Source organism: Eubalaena glacialis, chromosome 20, assembly GCF_028564815.1.
Source record: "Eubalaena glacialis isolate mEubGla1 chromosome 20, mEubGla1.1.hap2.+ XY, whole genome shotgun sequence".
In the NCBI taxonomy this organism is placed as follows: Eukaryota; Metazoa; Chordata; class Mammalia; order Artiodactyla; family Balaenidae; genus Eubalaena; species Eubalaena glacialis.
In genome coordinates, this window is record NC_083735.1 from 33737208 (window position 1) to 33752895 (window position 15688).

Sequence of the window (15688 nt, forward strand, 5' to 3'; positions counted from 1 at the left end):
TCTCCCCCCTCTTGCTGCTTCCGTCCAGACTCCCGAAAGAGATCCACCGTCGCTAGAGGCAGGATAGAGGACTGTAGGTCATGCGTCTACAGTCCGTCGTTCATGCGAACAGGTGACTAAAGGACGTCCCTTACAGAGGTCATGCCGTAAGCCTCCATGGACGTGTGCGCGGCTTCCGGGGCCTCGGTCCAGCTCTCGGGTGCGTGGCAGAGTGTGTGGAGTTCAAGGGTTGGGTGTCGAGGTGTGATCCTGAGGGACACACAGAGAGGAGTCACTTAGAATTTAGAGGCGCAACTCCCAGCAAAAACCCACTATCCGGAGTTTTGTGCTGGTGGCTCGGGCAGGGGTGAGTCAGGAAAAGCAGCCTCCCCAAGCCAGGCAGGAGCTGAAAGGCGCTGAGCTCGGCCCGGACCTTCCTGAAACACCAGCCATCCTTATCCCACTGCCCGACGCAGAGGCTGCCACTAGCTCCATGCCCATCGATGAGCTCCCCGGGAGACCCTCCTGTGGGGTACTCTGTGCCCGCACAGTCACCTGGGGAGAGGTCCCCGTGTACCCAGCACCTAGGAGAGGGGCCATGTGCTCGAGCCCAGAAAGGGCCAGGCTAGGTGGTGGCAGCACGCTGGCTTGTTCGGTTTGGTTCGGCCAACATGCATTGATGTCTCCTGTGTGCCAGCCTGGGGACCCGGGGACGGAGCAGACGTGGCCTCGGGAGCTCACGGCCTCAAGGGACCTCAGGGCCTCTTCGGCTCTGGTCCACAACCCTTACTGCCGGGGCCTCGGGCTCCTCTCCCCATGCCCTTTGGATGGACAACCTCTCTTGGGGCAAAGAGATCTTTGAAAACCAGATGGCTTCTCCCCAGGGGACTATGTATGTTAGGCTGGAAGACAGCAGCTCTGCCAGAGTGAAGTTCAACTCTGCAGCCTGGGAATCACAGCGACACAGGGCTCCTGCCACCCCGTGGGGCCTGCTCTTCCAGCCTGGGGGGACAACTCCATCTCCAAGACCAGCCACCCAGGGTTCTGTCTGCAGGGACTTAACATTAAGAGGAGCTGACAATCTCCTGGGTGGGGTGGGAAGTGACACAGAAAGGTGGAAACTCACTTGAGGCACAGTTGTCCCCGGACAGGGAGCTTGTCGTGGCTGCTACAGGTGCCGGGGCTGGGGAGGAGGCTGGAGGTGATCAAGGGGAACTCAACCCTGAGTGGTTCCCCAAGGATGGAGGGTGGGGCTAAGTTCCTCCTCCCCAGAGCGAAAGGCCAGGCCTTCTACTGCCGTGGCCTGAGCGAGCTGTTGCCCTGGAGGGGACTCTCCCATCACTGCCAGCCAAGCCGCCTCCTCCAAGTCCAAACCCGCACGCTCGCCGCTGCCTGCCTTTGTCCTCGGCTCCCCCGTCAAGGACACCATCCGGTCTCCACTTGGCTGAGGTTCTGCCCACCACCCTTCAGACCTCTCCTCCACAAGGCTTTCCTGAAGACTTCAGCTTCCCCTTATCTGTCCTCTCCTGTTGCTGCCTTGCATGCAGAGTAATCTCAGAGTGCGGTTAAGAGTACGAACTCTGAAGCCGGTCTGCCTGCGTTCATATCCTGTCTCTGCCAATTTCCTGCTGTGTGGCCTTGGTCAAGTTACTTACACTCTCTGGGACTCAGTTTCCTCTGCTGTAAGACGAGGGCAGTAGCAGGATGTACCTCATTTGATTGTTGTGATGTTGGAGAGCTCACGACCTAGGAAGCGCTCAGGACACTGAGCGGTATTGGATGCCGCTGTGCTTGGGCTCCAGAAATGCCCTGTCCTGTCTGTCCTCTCTCGTCTGCTTACTTCCCTGGCTAGAGTATAAACACTCTGAGGGCAAGAGCAAAGCCCTTACCCTTCCTACCAGTCCCAGAGCGCCTACCCCAGCGCTAAATAAGCACGCCTCACATAGGAGATGTTATGAAAGCTTGAGCCTGGGGAAGACAGGCTATCATCTCCCTCCCACTCTTCTGCCCGGACACAGAGCAGAGGAGAAAGTTCAAGGCTGAGAGATCATTCTAGCGTAACCGTTCTTCCCATCTCTGGGTGAGCTGAGGCTCCAGGAGGAGCAGGGACGGGCCCCGCGGGAGCATCGGGGCAGCAGCAGAGGTGGGAATACAGCGTGTCTCTATTAGACTCTAATAGAGCCGCAATCTCCAGCTGCGTCCAGTACTCTGCCACCGCCCTGGGTGCCCCTGGACACGGTCTCACCCTACAGACGCTTCTAGTGGCTGTGCCGGTCGGGCTTTTTCCCTCGTGTCATCTCTCTGTGCTGTGCCACCTGCCCCCTCCCCCGCCAGCGTCTGCGGCTCTCGCCTCTCTCCTCTCTCCTGCAGCCCCAGACTCTGATACACCTGCCGGGGCTGGCGAGTGAGGGTGGACTGTCGCATAAAAGAGCAAAGTAAAACACGACCCCTGGCCTCCTTGCCTCCTCCTATTGAGATTACTAATAAACTAATTTTCAAATTTACTAAAATACTCTATTTAGCCAGAGCCAACACAGGTCTCGCAACCACAGTGCCTAAATGGAAAGTGTCTCTTAAAAAGCGAAACAAGAAAACAACAAGAGCCGTCTCATGGGTGGTGCCACCCTGCGCCCGGCCGGGTGCCTCTAACCCAAGGACACAGGCTGTCCTCTGGCAGCGCTGACACCCTGGTTCTTGGACCTACGTACTTGGGCACAGAGCAAAACCCACCAGCTGCTACTGTCTGCTGCACACCATCAGGCTTGACTCCACAGCTATTTTCTAACTGCTTAAGTACAACCAGAAAGCACCCCTCACCCACACGCCGGGCCTCCTGCAAAATCCTTCCCAAGGTTGGGCGTGACTGCAGGGGAATCGGAACAGGTGCCTAGGATTGGGGTGTTTGGCCCTTTGGGGCGTTCCAGGGCTTTGAACACTGTCGCCATCACTCATCTCTGCTCACCCTTTAGGTGTAAATTCTACAACTGTGCCACGGCACCTCTGGGAGGTTTGGGAAGGAAAACCAGAATTGGTCCTAATAACCCACTCTTCGATCTGCATCAAAATCACTCGAGCTTGCGGCCAAATCCTGAGTTCCAGAATTGTCATTCGGTAGGTGTGGGTCAGGGGCCAGGAGTCTGCATCTTAACCAGACTCTCGAGTGACTGTGATGTGGATGGCACTTTGAGAACTGGTGGATTAGGACTTGACAATTCAGAAAGCCTCTCACGAACAGAAACCCATCGATCGCCGTACAAAGGGAATATCGGCGTTATTGCCACTTTACAGCTGGGGCGCCTGAGGCTTGGAGAGGTCAACTGACCCGCCCCGGGTCACGCTACACGTAAGACCTGCAACTGGTTGAGCGCCAGAATACACCGTTCTCCTTACTCCTCACAGCCATCCTCACAGTTACCCTGGTTATTTTCAAGCCTTTTTACACCAGTGTGACACACAGAGGGACTAATTTCATCCTCCCTCGAGGAGAGGGAAGCTTAGGGAGTGAAACAACATGTAAGGTAACCTGGAAACTGTAGGAGCCAGGCCTGGACCCTGGGCCCCAACCCACTTTCACCCTCTCTGAAACAGTCAATTCCCCTTGTTCGCAGGAGGCATGTTCTCACAAGTTGCCAGGAGCCCTGAATTAACCAATACTGGGACCACTGCTCCCGAGGAAAGTACAGTGCAGGGTTCCTGCCAGCCTCTGGTCACAACAGTTTTGTCAACCAATGAACACACAACCTTGTGTGTCTCTCTTTAAAGACAACGTATTTCATGTACAATTGACCCTTGAACAATGTGGGTTTGAATTGCATGGGTCCACTTATACATTGGTTTTTTCCAATAAATACAGTATCTGCATTTTCATTTTACAGATCTTTAAATGAACTAAGTGTGGGGAAAAGTTTGTATTGGATTACAGATCACAACACGTAGAAATAAAAGAACTAGAGTTTGAGCCCAGGATTCTATCCAAGCTGTTTCAGCTTCCCACCCTGGGGGTGAGTCATTCATCAATTCCTTTGCTTTTGAGGCAGAGAGAGTAGTGCTGGGATTTTCAACTGCCTGGGGGTTGGCGCCCCTAACCCCCGAGTTGTTCAAGGGTCAACTGTATACTGTTGCTTTAGTAACACTGAACTCATGTCCGACAGAGCTATAACTTGTGCCTGAACGAAGCTCCTCTAAACACGGACTTCCCACGCACGGCCCATCACAGCCCTGCTGCTCTTAGGAACACTAGACACCAGGGCCATTTCAAACAGCGAAATCACCAACAAACAGCACAAAAATGCAAAAAAAAAAACCCGTGACACTGAATAGACCGCAAAAAGGGCAATTGTTCGGAGTGTGAACTGAAACAGGGACAGAGAGAAGGCCTCCTTGTTTGACCTCAGCTGGGAACAGGCACGCAGGGCATTCAGTGCTTCACCACTGAGTGCGCATCCCTGAAAGGCCACGGGAGGTGAAAGTGCTGGGAGTGCTGCGTTTGGGGTTACAATAAACTGTAGCTAGTAGGCGAATTCGCAAGTTTGCAGTCATTTGGAATCCATCAACGCTGGGGACCGTGCATGCTTGCGAGTGGCAGGCAGTACGTATGGAGGACCAGAGAGCCCTCAGCGGTCTTTGTCTTGCTCAGAGGGTAGAGCATGGCAGGCTGTCCCCCGGGCTGTCCCTCCCGAACGCTGGCTTCCGCACCATTGTCCCCACTGCACGCTCCCCTGGCCTCTTCCTGGCGGAGGCCCTGGCCCCGTGCTGCAGCCTGGCTGCCCTGCTCCGCGTCCCTGACACCCACGCCCGGTGGTCTGGAGCCACATCCCCTGCAAGGGGGGGGGGGGTTCAGCCACTTTGCAGATCACCTACAGAAACATTTTTTGAAAAATGTCTAGGCTCCTCCCTTCCCCTCGCCTGGCTTCTGGGCTGCCTCTCTCCTGTTCAGGAACATCAGCAAAACCTGAGCCAAACAGAAGCTGGAATTTAAAGCTTCTGTCTCTGCCGTAAGAAAAATAAGGCCCAAGAGTGTACTTTTCACTCCACTCTCTGGTTTTTCGAATTACTTGCACCTTTGGACTATTTCCAGGACTGATCACAGCTGATGTCCTAAACCAGCAGCCCGGGACCCCTGGCAGTGCGGGGGTTAACACTGTGACCTCCTTAAGCTGCTGAGAAGTCAGGTCTAATTTTATCCTATAACTGGATCGGCCAGACCTTTTTCTTTTGCCCAAGTGCTGAGGGAAGCCCCGAGTCAGCACTTCTGGGGGCTCGAGAGGCGGCGGCCCTGCTTTTTGCCGAATGCGGAAGGGGAGCCTGCTGGCCGCGGGCCCAGAGCCAGGCCCTGGGGGTGTAGGTGACAACCACCCGGTGCCAGCGGGAGCTGGGGCCACGTGCTTCCTGCTTCCGGCCGACTCCCACCCCGACGCGCCCGGTACTGAGCTGGCCCGAGCTGGGCACAGCGAAGGGCCTCGGGGCAGCTCAGTACAGGACCCCTCAGGGAGGACGGAGGTCCGAGCTGGCCCCGAAGCCCCCAGCACTGCTCAGCCAGCTGGAGAGCCTTTGCCGCGTCTTCTCGGCCTCCCTCCCTCCCTCCCTCACTGCACATCACGCCCCTGCCCCCCAGCCATCAGTGCTCCCACAGCCTCCTGTTAACTTCGCCTCTTCCTAGAAAGCAAGGGCGTGACATGCTTCAGGAAATACCAAGGAGGATGGGAGCCTTGGGTTCAAGGTTCAAGGCACAGCTGGGCTCCAGGCCTCTCCCCGTCCAGCTCTTCCTGGCCACGTGCACTGAAACAGCACAGCCTAGCAGACCCCACTGCACCTTCCAGGGCCCCGCCCCTCCTCCTCCAGACCCCCTTGCTGGGCTTCCAGGATAACGTTCCTACTGAGATGTACCGAGTGCTTCGCACTCATGGAAGAACTTTTTCAAATCTGTATGTTTGCGCTTGCCGAGGAACAGGTCAGCAGATGCTGCTGTTTTCTCTCGGAGGCAGTGGAGCTCAGAGGCGCCGTTAGCAGGTGGGAGTCTGTGCTTGGAGCCCACAGCAGTGCCTGGTCCTCCTGTGTCATGCTGGGCAGCGGGGAGGGGCTGGGAGGGGAGGGAGTTCCAGGAGGAGGCGGGTAGGGGTGCGCAAGTCCGCAGCCTCTCGGTGGCGCGTCGTGGGGGACCGGGCCATGCAGAGAAGATGGAGAACGACAGCATTACCTCCAAAGAGGCCATTCCACAGGGAGGGGCTCGAGATCACTGTTTCCCCCTTTTGAGGCTGGCCCGCTTCACTATCTGAGCCCCCTTCCTGCCCTCTATCAGGTCCGGCTGCAGGCTACTGCGCCCTCTCAGCTCCACCTGGAGACAGCAGTGCAGACACAAGGCAGGACAGATCACACACACAGATGGCAAGAGAACACAGGCGCCCTACGGAGGTGGTGGGAACAGTGCCACCAGGGGCAGGAGGCTCGATGGCGAGCAGAGAGGTGAGAGGTGAACCCCAAGGGGGCTGGTGCAGAGGGCAGCAGAAGTCACGGGCCGGCCCCTCGGAAGAGCGAGGGCCTGGGAGGCTGCAGCTCGGGCAGTACCTTGGCGTGAGTCATAAAGTAATCAATATCGGCCTCCATCTCACTAGGGTCCTCCAGGGGCCCCTCAGAAATCACCTCCTCGTGCTCCTGGGTGTCATCGGCTCTGGATGGGTCGATGTGGAGGACAACTTTGCGAATGACCTGCAGCAGAGAGGGAGGGGAGAAGGGGCTGCGGAAGCCGGCCAGACAGAGCTTGGAAAGAGCAGGTCGCGGAACGAGGCGGGGGGTCAGAAGCAGCCTTTGTCCCCAGGTGCCCTTCCCTGCACGGCCAAGATCAGGGACGGCCTCTCACCCCCCATTGGGTGGGGAATTTGCACTGGGCAGCCTCAGAGGGGCTGGAATTTGTGGGGGGTTCTTGGCGAGGCTCATGGATGATTGGGGTCTCACCACCACGCCCCCCCCCCACCGCTCCCCGACTTCTATCTCTAGCCCAGGGCGGTCCATCCTGCCTCCTGGTGTGCTGGAAGTTTACGCCCTCTGTCTTCCCCTTACGACTGTGAGCCCCTGAAGGGCAGGGCGTTCCTGTCCCTTGGGTCCACCTGTTCCCTATTCACGCATCCAAATATTCCAAGGACAGTCTGCTCTGCACCTACCGCGTGCGAGTAGTGGGAGGTGAGAACACAAACAAGCATGAAGCTCCCCGTGCAGGAGGGAAGACCGGGTCCTGCTCTAACCTAGCATGAGCCCCGGAGCAACACAGGTCTGCCTTCTGCCCACACCTAGCACCGTGCCCAGCACCTGTTAGGCAGAATCACGTCTCCTGGCGTAAACCTACTGCCAACCCCATGCATTCCCACGTCCTTTTATCTCAGGAGGCCCACAGGGACCCCTGTACTGCTGTCGTACAGCTGTTTTCAGGGCCAGGCATCACAGGACTAGGTTTGGGGTGTTCCACGGGGCCCGGTCCTTCTGGAACCCAGTAGGAGGAGCTGAATTCAGGCTGAATTAGGCAAAGTGGCTGTAAGGAATGTACGTCTGGACTGCGGCAGGTGCTTACCCCTCTGTTAGGGCAGCAGCAAGAAGCTGGGGGTGAGTCCACCACCTTTTTAAGCTTCTAGCCCGCCTGCCTCTGCCCAGCTCTGGGGGACTCTGCACCCACCTTCTTGGTGACGACGTTGCCCTGCTCATCTGTGAAATGCTCCTCTGTCACCTGCTCCCCTGGAATATTCTGAAGCTCATTCCCCTGGAATTAGAGAAAGGGAGAAAACTCGAGATTGATAAGCGGGCATTTGGGAATAAGGACAGAGGATGAGGAAATAAAGTAGCGCCAGCAGTAGCCACAGTCCCACAAGTCCCCACCCTGGCAGGAAACTGCAACTCGGCCGCCAAACCGGGCTCTGCGTGAGGGGCACCCCGGGGGGTCCTGGGCCCGAGGACCGGAGGGAGCCCTGGGCTCCCAGGAGTACTGCCACAGCAGCGGGGGTGGGCAAAACAGGGGCGATTATGCGGGCTTTACGGAGAGGGAGGGAGGCCCCCGACTTCTACTCCAACGGCACTTGACAGGGAAGAACCCCCTGCCCCAGACGCCTTTGCCCCGAGGGTGACTTGCTGCCTCACTGAGCTGGCTGGGGACAGAAGCAGGAGGGGGCCGGCTTCCCAAGTCCCAGAGCCGAGCCTTCTCTGCCGTGTCGGGGAGTCGGGGGTGGGCCGGGCAGTGAGTGCCGCCCAGCTCTGGCCCCGCACGTTCCACCCGAGGCCCGCCTGGCCTTCTCTTCCAGCAGGCGTCCTACACATCCCAGCGCGGCGCCCGCAGCCCTGGCCTGCCCCCTCCTGGGTTACCTTCAGGAGGACCCGGCGCCGGACCACCCTGGTAGAGATGGTCTCCTCGTCGTCGCTCAGGCCCTCGTTCTCCCCCAGCTCCTTGTCCAGCTCCTGGTGGATGTGCTTCAGCACAAAGCACAGGGAGCCCCGGACGATGTGCATCACGTTCTGGCAGCTGACCAGAAAGAAGCCCAGCAGCACCAGGGTGACCAGGAGCTGGGTGATGAAGGCCCACATCCTCACCTCCTCACCAGTCTGGCCCTCCAGGGCCTGCGCAGCCAGGGGGCCACCAGGCGGGGGTCCAGCCTCTCATTCTCCTCTGGGACTCCGGAGGCCCCCTGGGACACCCTTCATGTTCTCCCCGCGAGGGAGGCTGCAGGGCCCCTAGTGGAACTGCCGCCAGAGTGCCCTCCTGCTGAGAGCCCAGCTCTGCCCTTGGCCTGGGTGACGTCAGGCTCCAGTAATTTTAGCTCCCAAGCCAGCTGCCGGGCTGTCCGGCGGGGCTAGAAGGAAGCAGGCAGGTGTGCGTGTCCTGGGCGCTGGAGGCGCGTGTTAAAGTCACCGGGTGCGACACCAGCCCTGAGAGCTTGCAGGGGCCGGTGGCCCTGTGACAGCTAGAGGCAGCTCTGTCCAGGAAAACTGTCCCATTCGGACTTGGGAAAGTAAGATGTCTGCAGAACGTGGCTACTTGTGTGTGTCCCTGGGCTGCTACTGCCATGATCAGGATGACGTCACCCCGCTCGCTCATGAGATGGGGCCGGCTAACACCCTGGAGGGTGCAGGGTTTGTTTCAAAAATAGCCCCGGGTGAGTGACTTGCTCAGGCCCAGCCCTGGGAGTGCAGGCGTCCAAGGAGGGCCCTGGGAGCCCGTGCAACTCCATTAGCCCCTCGGGCCTTGGTCCCCGCTTACGCGGCACAGCAACCCCAAATGCAAGCGTGTCACTGGTGTGTCTATTTAAGGCCTGTCCTTAAAGGCTCTTCCCAGGCTGGGCTGTCAACACCAGGACAGGAACCATGCGCATTAAACTCGCCTTTGCAGAGCTGACTCCCTAATGCAGCCCAGCAGCTGCGGCTGAAAGGAATTCCCCTCTCGGGATCAGGCCGTTCCTCTCTGGGCTGCAGCCGGCGTGGCAGAAAGAACCAGGATCTGGACCCGGCACACTGACCCTGCGGCTTCCCGCTGTGGGGCTCAGGGAAGCGGGGCGCCTTCTCTGGGCCTCGGTTTCCCTGGCGGTCAAACAGGGGCGGGTTCAGGAGCTCTCCTCCCGTTCTGAGAGTGCCGGGAGGTCACACGGTTTGTGAGCCCACCGCTAGGGGCGGTGACAGCAAACACCCCATGCAGCCCGCTGCCCAGGAGGGGCTCTGTGTGCGTTTCACACACTAACTCGGTTACGCCTGCAGCACCCCGCATCGCGTCTCTGATTTTCCCATCTCACACAAAGGAAACGGAGGCACAGAGAGGTTGATAACTTGCTATGTGAAAGAGTAAGGAAACGAGGGTCAGATTTCCAGCTCCGACCCCGGCACAATCCTACCTCATCTCCACAAGAGAGCACCTGGGACACAGAAGCCACACGTGCAAGGGGGCACGAGAGCCCTGGGTCTGAGCCCAGCCTAGTAGTTCAAGGTCAGATGCTGCCCACGGGGGCCGCAGAGAGGGACTGGCTGCCTTGCAGGTTCAGGCCCCCCGTTATACCCCACTCCCCGACCCCGTGTTTTTTGAGACTCACTGGAAATACTAGCAAATAGGCGCTTTGCAAACCGTCACCTTAAACAGGGCTCATTATCATCCCCTGGAGCCCCCGGCAGATGATTAGGAAACAGTTCACCTACCCTCCCATCCGCCCTAGACAGAGAGGTGCCGGCTCACTGGGACTGGGGATCAGGAGGTCCCAGACTCTTCTGGGCCTGACGTCGGCCTTCTGGGCCTCAGTTTCCTCATCTGTAAATGAGGCAGTTGGGCCAAATGACCTAGAGGGTTTCTCTCGCGGTCCCCTGGGGTGGTCCTGCTTCCTCTCCAGGCCTCCCCTCACCAAAGCCAACCGCAGAGACGCTCCTTCCCCAGGACTCCGGGCGGGGGTGGGGGGGTGGGCACAGACCCGGAGGGGGGCCATCTGTGCTCTGGGACAAGCGCTCGCTACCGGGGGCGGCAGCAGAGGGGCCCGCGGAACAGCCCCACGGCCAAGAACGCATGGGGTGGCCTGGGGTTAAAAAATGGGTGCAGCCGCCCAGCCGCTGGTGGTGCGGACTCGGCAGGGACGCCTTCTAAATACTACCCTGTTTAATTCCTGGCAGCGCTTGGCAGCCAGCAGCCCAGGTCATTGTGGAGCCCGCCTGGTCCTGGGGTCCTCAGAGGTGGCTTCGAGGCTCGGGCTTGGACAGGAGCGAGGGGAGGGGAGGAGAGGGCAGCGGAGGGGAGGGAGGATGAGGAACCGATGCTGACCGAAGAGAAGAAACCAGGGAGGCGCGGAGCACATCGTTACGCACGTGTTAAAACCACACATGCACAGAGCAGCGACGCGAGCGACGCGAACTTTACAAAAACGCGCGAATTAAAAAGACACATTCAAAAAAAAAAAAAAGACACATTCGTAAGATGTCTGGGATTAACGTCAAAATAACGTGGGGGGACCCCTCAGGGGTGGGGGGGGCGATGAAACCAGGGGGGCCGCCAGCAGGCAGTGGCAGCGCCTGGGCGCTGGGTGTGCGCAAAGGTTCTGGTTTGGTATCTATTTGCAATTTTTCATAATAAAACTGTTTCCAAAACCACATTAAAATGATGTCTGTGGGAATGGGGAGCGAAGATAAAAGCAAATAAATAAACTAAATAAGTAGGGAGGACTGAAGGGAGGCCGGGAGGGCAGAGGGTGCAGGCAGCCGGAGCCTGTACTGGGATCGCGCCCTCGGTCCCAGCCTGTTCCACCCGGGAAGCCCACCCGCACAGGCAAGGAGTCCCAAGTGAACCCTGGCGACAATCGTTTCTCTACCTCCTTTACACGAGGGAACCCGGGGCGGGGAGAGTGGCTGGTCCTCGTCCCTACAGACACGATGGGACCCGAGTTAGCCTGGCCTCCAGGTCTCTGGTGCTAAGCCCTTCTTCCTAAACCACGACGGAAAAAGAAAGCAAACAAAACTACGGCTTTGGCGCCAGCCCTGCAAAGCCGACCTCTGACCCTGTGACGTTGGGCATCTGGAGGGCAGTGGAGGGGAGGTGCCTGGAAGTCTCTGGAGCGCCATCAAGGTGAGCCCCCTCCCCTCCCTCTCAGGGATCAAGGAGGCAGATATGTGGAAAGAGAAAAAGAGAAGCCACTGCCACAATTTTTAAAGCCGGAAAACACGCCCGGCTAGGGGCCTGAGCAAGTGAGCAGCTGCCCCAGGCCCGGCCCTCTGACTGGAGCATTAGTGGTGGCTCCCCGCGGGCTCTCACCTTTACCTGGCGGGAGAAGGTGCTGACAGCCTCCTGCATCCACTCCCTGGGGCCCTGTGGTCTCCGGTCCCTGTCGGCCTCGGGCTGCTCCGTGTGTGTGCGCTCCGGTGCAGAGCCCAGGACCTCCTCGTGCTCCCAAGACCTGCTGATGGTCCTCTGGAAGGAGTGTGGGCCTTGCAGGGCCTCCTCCCCCCAGGAGCCTTGTGTGGCCTCTTGCAGATAGGAGACGATGGAGCCTTCCGCATCCCAGTCCTGCAGTCTGGGGCCCAGGAAGAGACCGAGGACACCTGTCACCCCCAGTCTCCGCTCTCAGAGACCCTCCCCCTCCAGAGCCCTGGCCCATCCAGGACGGATCCTGTACTGCCCACTGGAGGTCGGGAGAGCGTGAGCTATCGCACAGCGACTGCCCTGTCCAGAGAGGCCCGCGTGGGCCATCCTTGCTGTCCCAGTGGAGAGGGCCACGGACACTAGTGGCGCTGGGCCCCGCCCTGTGAATGGACGGCTCCACGCTCTGGGCTCCCGAGGCACGTGGCTCACGGTCCGGTCATCGGGGTCCCCACACCCGTCATCCCACCCACCACCCTCCAGCCCCTCAGGTCACTCCCACCGCACGGTCCTCACGCCTGGGCTCAGCTGGCAAAATGATCATCCCTCCCCCTTGAAGCAGGCTCTTCCACGGCCTCCGGGACACATTTGCCTGTTTTTCCCTCCCTCTCTGGCCGTTCCTTCTCAGCATCCTTTGCGGGATCCTCCTAATTTCCCTGGCTTCTGACCCTGGAAGGCCCCAGACTCAGTTCTTCTCTGTCTACACCCACGTCCTCCGCAAGCTCATTCAACCCGTGGCCTTAATCCCAGATGTGGGTCCCCAGCATCTCTTCCTTGAACTGCAGGTGTGCGTGTCCAACTGCCTCCTCGACGTCTGTCCTTGGGGTTTCCGATGGGCATCGCATGGGCAGCCCGGCCAAGTCCACACTTAGGGTCTTCTCCCTGGACCTGTTCCAGCCGTCCTCCCACTGCAGTAGATGGCAACCTCGTCCCTCCAGGTGTCAGGTCAAGGACACCCGTGTCGTCTTGGACGTCCCTCTTTCTCTCACACTCTATATCTTATTTGCCAGGAAAACTTTTTGGTTCAACTTTCAAAAACACACCCTGAACACGACCACTCCTGGCCACCAAACTGCCACCATCTTGGCCCACGTCACCATCGACTCTTGCTTCCAGCTCATCTTCCTGCCTCTACCCTTGGCTGTGGCCATGGCCAGATCACCTCGCTCCTCTGCTCAAAACCCTCCAATGGTTCTCCATCCCACCCAGGAAATGCATCTTTCCAGGACCCCAAGGCCTGACATGTCCGGCCCCATCACTTCCCTGACCTGATCTCCCGTGATCACCCTGCTCTAGGCACAGGCACCTTCTCGCTGCCCCTCGAATGTGCGGGGCGCACTCCGCTCCGAGGCCTCTGCCCTGGCTGGGCCTTCTGCTGGCTCCGCTCAGGCGTTCACATCGTTCATCACCTGAATTCCTTTATGTCTTTCCTGGGAGTCACTCTCAGGTGTCCCTGCCCGCCCCGTCTATGATTTCAACCACCCCCTTCCTTGCTTTATTCTTCTGTTTAGCACTTAGCATTAATTAGCATCTCTCTTTTAATTACTTTTAATTCCATTTACTTTATCTGTTTTTATTGTCAGTTTCCCCACTAGAACATAAACGTCTTGCAGGTAGAGACTATCTGCTTTGCTCAATGCCACACCCAGGCTCCGAGGCACTTCATACAGGGGCCTGGCACACAGTAGGCATTCAATACACACTGTTGAGTGAGTGAATGAAATTCATCTGTCCCCATGGGAGGGCTGACCCAGGTCACAGAGCCATCCTGTAACGTTCCGAGGCCTGGCCCCCAGGCCTCTGGTCCCTGTCTAGGGACCCTGCTGTCACAGTGGTGCAGTGGGCGGCACACAGGAGCAGCCAATCAGTGCTTGCTGAGTGAACGGCCATCGCCAGTGGTTGGAAGGTCGGATTTCACTTTGAATCCTCACAGCTCAGTGTGCCCAATTTTCCCGACGCATCGAAGGATTCGTTTGGGACACTAAATGAATCCTTGCTGTCTTGTCTCCTAAGCGACTTTGTCTTCCCTCCTGCTGGGGGATGCGGGCCACACTGCGTGGAGCCTGGGGAAGGGCCGTCTGCCCGGGCTTCTGGGAGGAGGATGCGGGTGGGAAGAGGAAATGAGAATAGATTTCCCACGGCTTGGCCGGATCTGAGCTCCCTGGGTGGCCACAGCCTTCTGGGAGCACAGGAACTATCTCCTTGCTTTAGGGAAATTCAGGCAGCAAAGCAACACGGAGGAAAGCGCCTTTGCCACTCCCTTCCTGTGCCAGCCCCGGAGGCCAAGGCAATACCTGTCACTGTCTGTCTCTCTCGCTCCACGCCCCCCTCTGCACTCAGCCCAGCGCTGGAGTGTGGCAGATGTCCACTGCATGCACGTGCCCTGGGGACTCTGTGTCCCAGAGGGGCATCAGGCCATCTGCCTGCACTGCCAACGGGCATCCTGCTGCTGGACCTGTCATCACAGGCCTTCTCATCGCAGGAAGTGTGGTAAGGAGCTACCCAGGAGAATAACCATCTTCAACAGCTGAAGCTCTGTCCTGCCCCTGATAAGCCCGCCGGCCTCACTCCTTCAAAAGGGTGTAAGTAGAAAGGGCAGCCTTATCAGCTCTGTCACACGCAGGCTGTGTGACTGCACACATAGCTTCCCTGGGCCCTGGTGCTTCTAGGTTTCCAAATATGGTTTGATTTCAGCAATCAACACACAACAGCGACGGGGGCCCAGAGCACCCAGCTCAGCTGTACTTCAGGGACGTGGCTTCTCCCAGCCTTACAATCTCTCTCCCAAGGATGCTCTCCCCTCTCCCAACACCCTCAGACTCTCTCCTGCTGGTCGAAAGATGGGGTTGGCGGGGGAGGGGGCGGGGTGTGGTTCTGGGGGAGGGACTGGCCTTTGCAGACAGCTCCACTCTCACAAGACAGAGGCCTGAGCACGGGCTGGGTGGCTTCAGAGGCGACCTGGCGCCTTACTGAATTTATTTGCTCCAGTGTGTTTAGAACACAGGGTCGGGGGACAGCAGCGTCCGAGTTCCCTCTGGACTCGCTGCCAGGCACAGTATCCCCCGGAAGCCCAGGACGGTGAAAGGCATCCCGCACGGCGGCCCAGCCCTTACCTGTCCTGGCTGGAGTCCATCACCCGACTCACGGTGTGGGATTCTGTGATGTGGGCTTGTACCCTCTGCTGGCCTGAAACAAGAGACACTTCATTCCCTGAGCCCTGCCCTGCACCTGTCGAGTCCTCCTGCCTCTCATGACCTGGCAGCTTCTCTTCTGACCTCTGACCTTCCTCCTGGTCAAGCAAATCGATAAGGCCATTTGTGGCATCTGAATCCACTGTGTCGTCCTCCACGAGGTCCAGAGAGCCCAGCATGGGGCCCTGGGGTCCCTCGGAGAGCGCCCCCTCCAGCTTCCACTCGTGGCCGGTGGCGTCCGAGTCCTCGGCCTTGCTGCACTCCAGAGAGGAGTCCTCAGCAGTGACCAACGAGGGCGTGAGGCCCGCGGACCACACCTGCATGTCAGACATCTCCAGCATGGCGTCATGCTCCGTGCCCGCCAAGGGGATGGCGTCTAGGACGGCCACCTCGTTCCAGTACTGGTCTGCGCGCAGCGGAGAGGGGAGCGCATAGTGCAGGGAGGCGGGGGACAGCAGCTCGTCCTGCAGCGAGGAGTAACCTGGATGGGCAGACAGAGGGCGACATGCTCCAGCTGCGACCTTCCATCACTCGCGCTCACGTGCAGGTCACGCACGCACAGGCACGGCCACTGACGCGCATGCGCATTCCGGCGGTGCGGGCCTTCCCAAGCCTTGTGGCTTCTGCCCAGGCACCCGGGCAAGAGAACAAGGCTCTGGGG

At 58.9% G+C, this 15688-nt stretch overlaps 1 protein-coding gene across 3 annotated transcripts in view; it reads right to left on the reverse strand.

Moving 5' to 3' along the window:
* Nucleotides 1-222: 222 nt before the first annotated feature.
* Nucleotides 223-15688, reverse strand: part of ANK1 (ankyrin 1) — a 205515-nt gene continuing 190049 nt past the window's right edge. The window contains exons 39-43 of one of the 3 annotated variants that reach the window (XM_061177537.1): nucleotides 14950-15508; nucleotides 11732-11990; nucleotides 7643-7726; nucleotides 6619-6684; nucleotides 223-249 (exon numbers count right to left, since the gene is read on the reverse strand). In XM_061177537.1, coding sequence (XP_061033520.1) covers nucleotides 223-249; nucleotides 6619-6684; nucleotides 7643-7726; nucleotides 11732-11990; nucleotides 14950-15508 — 995 coding nt within the window. Of the gene's footprint in view, nucleotides 250-6543; nucleotides 6685-7642; nucleotides 7727-8322; nucleotides 8584-11731; nucleotides 11991-14949; nucleotides 15509-15688 lie in introns of those variants that run through there. The other 2 variants (XM_061177538.1, XM_061177539.1) reach the window with 2 other exon arrangements.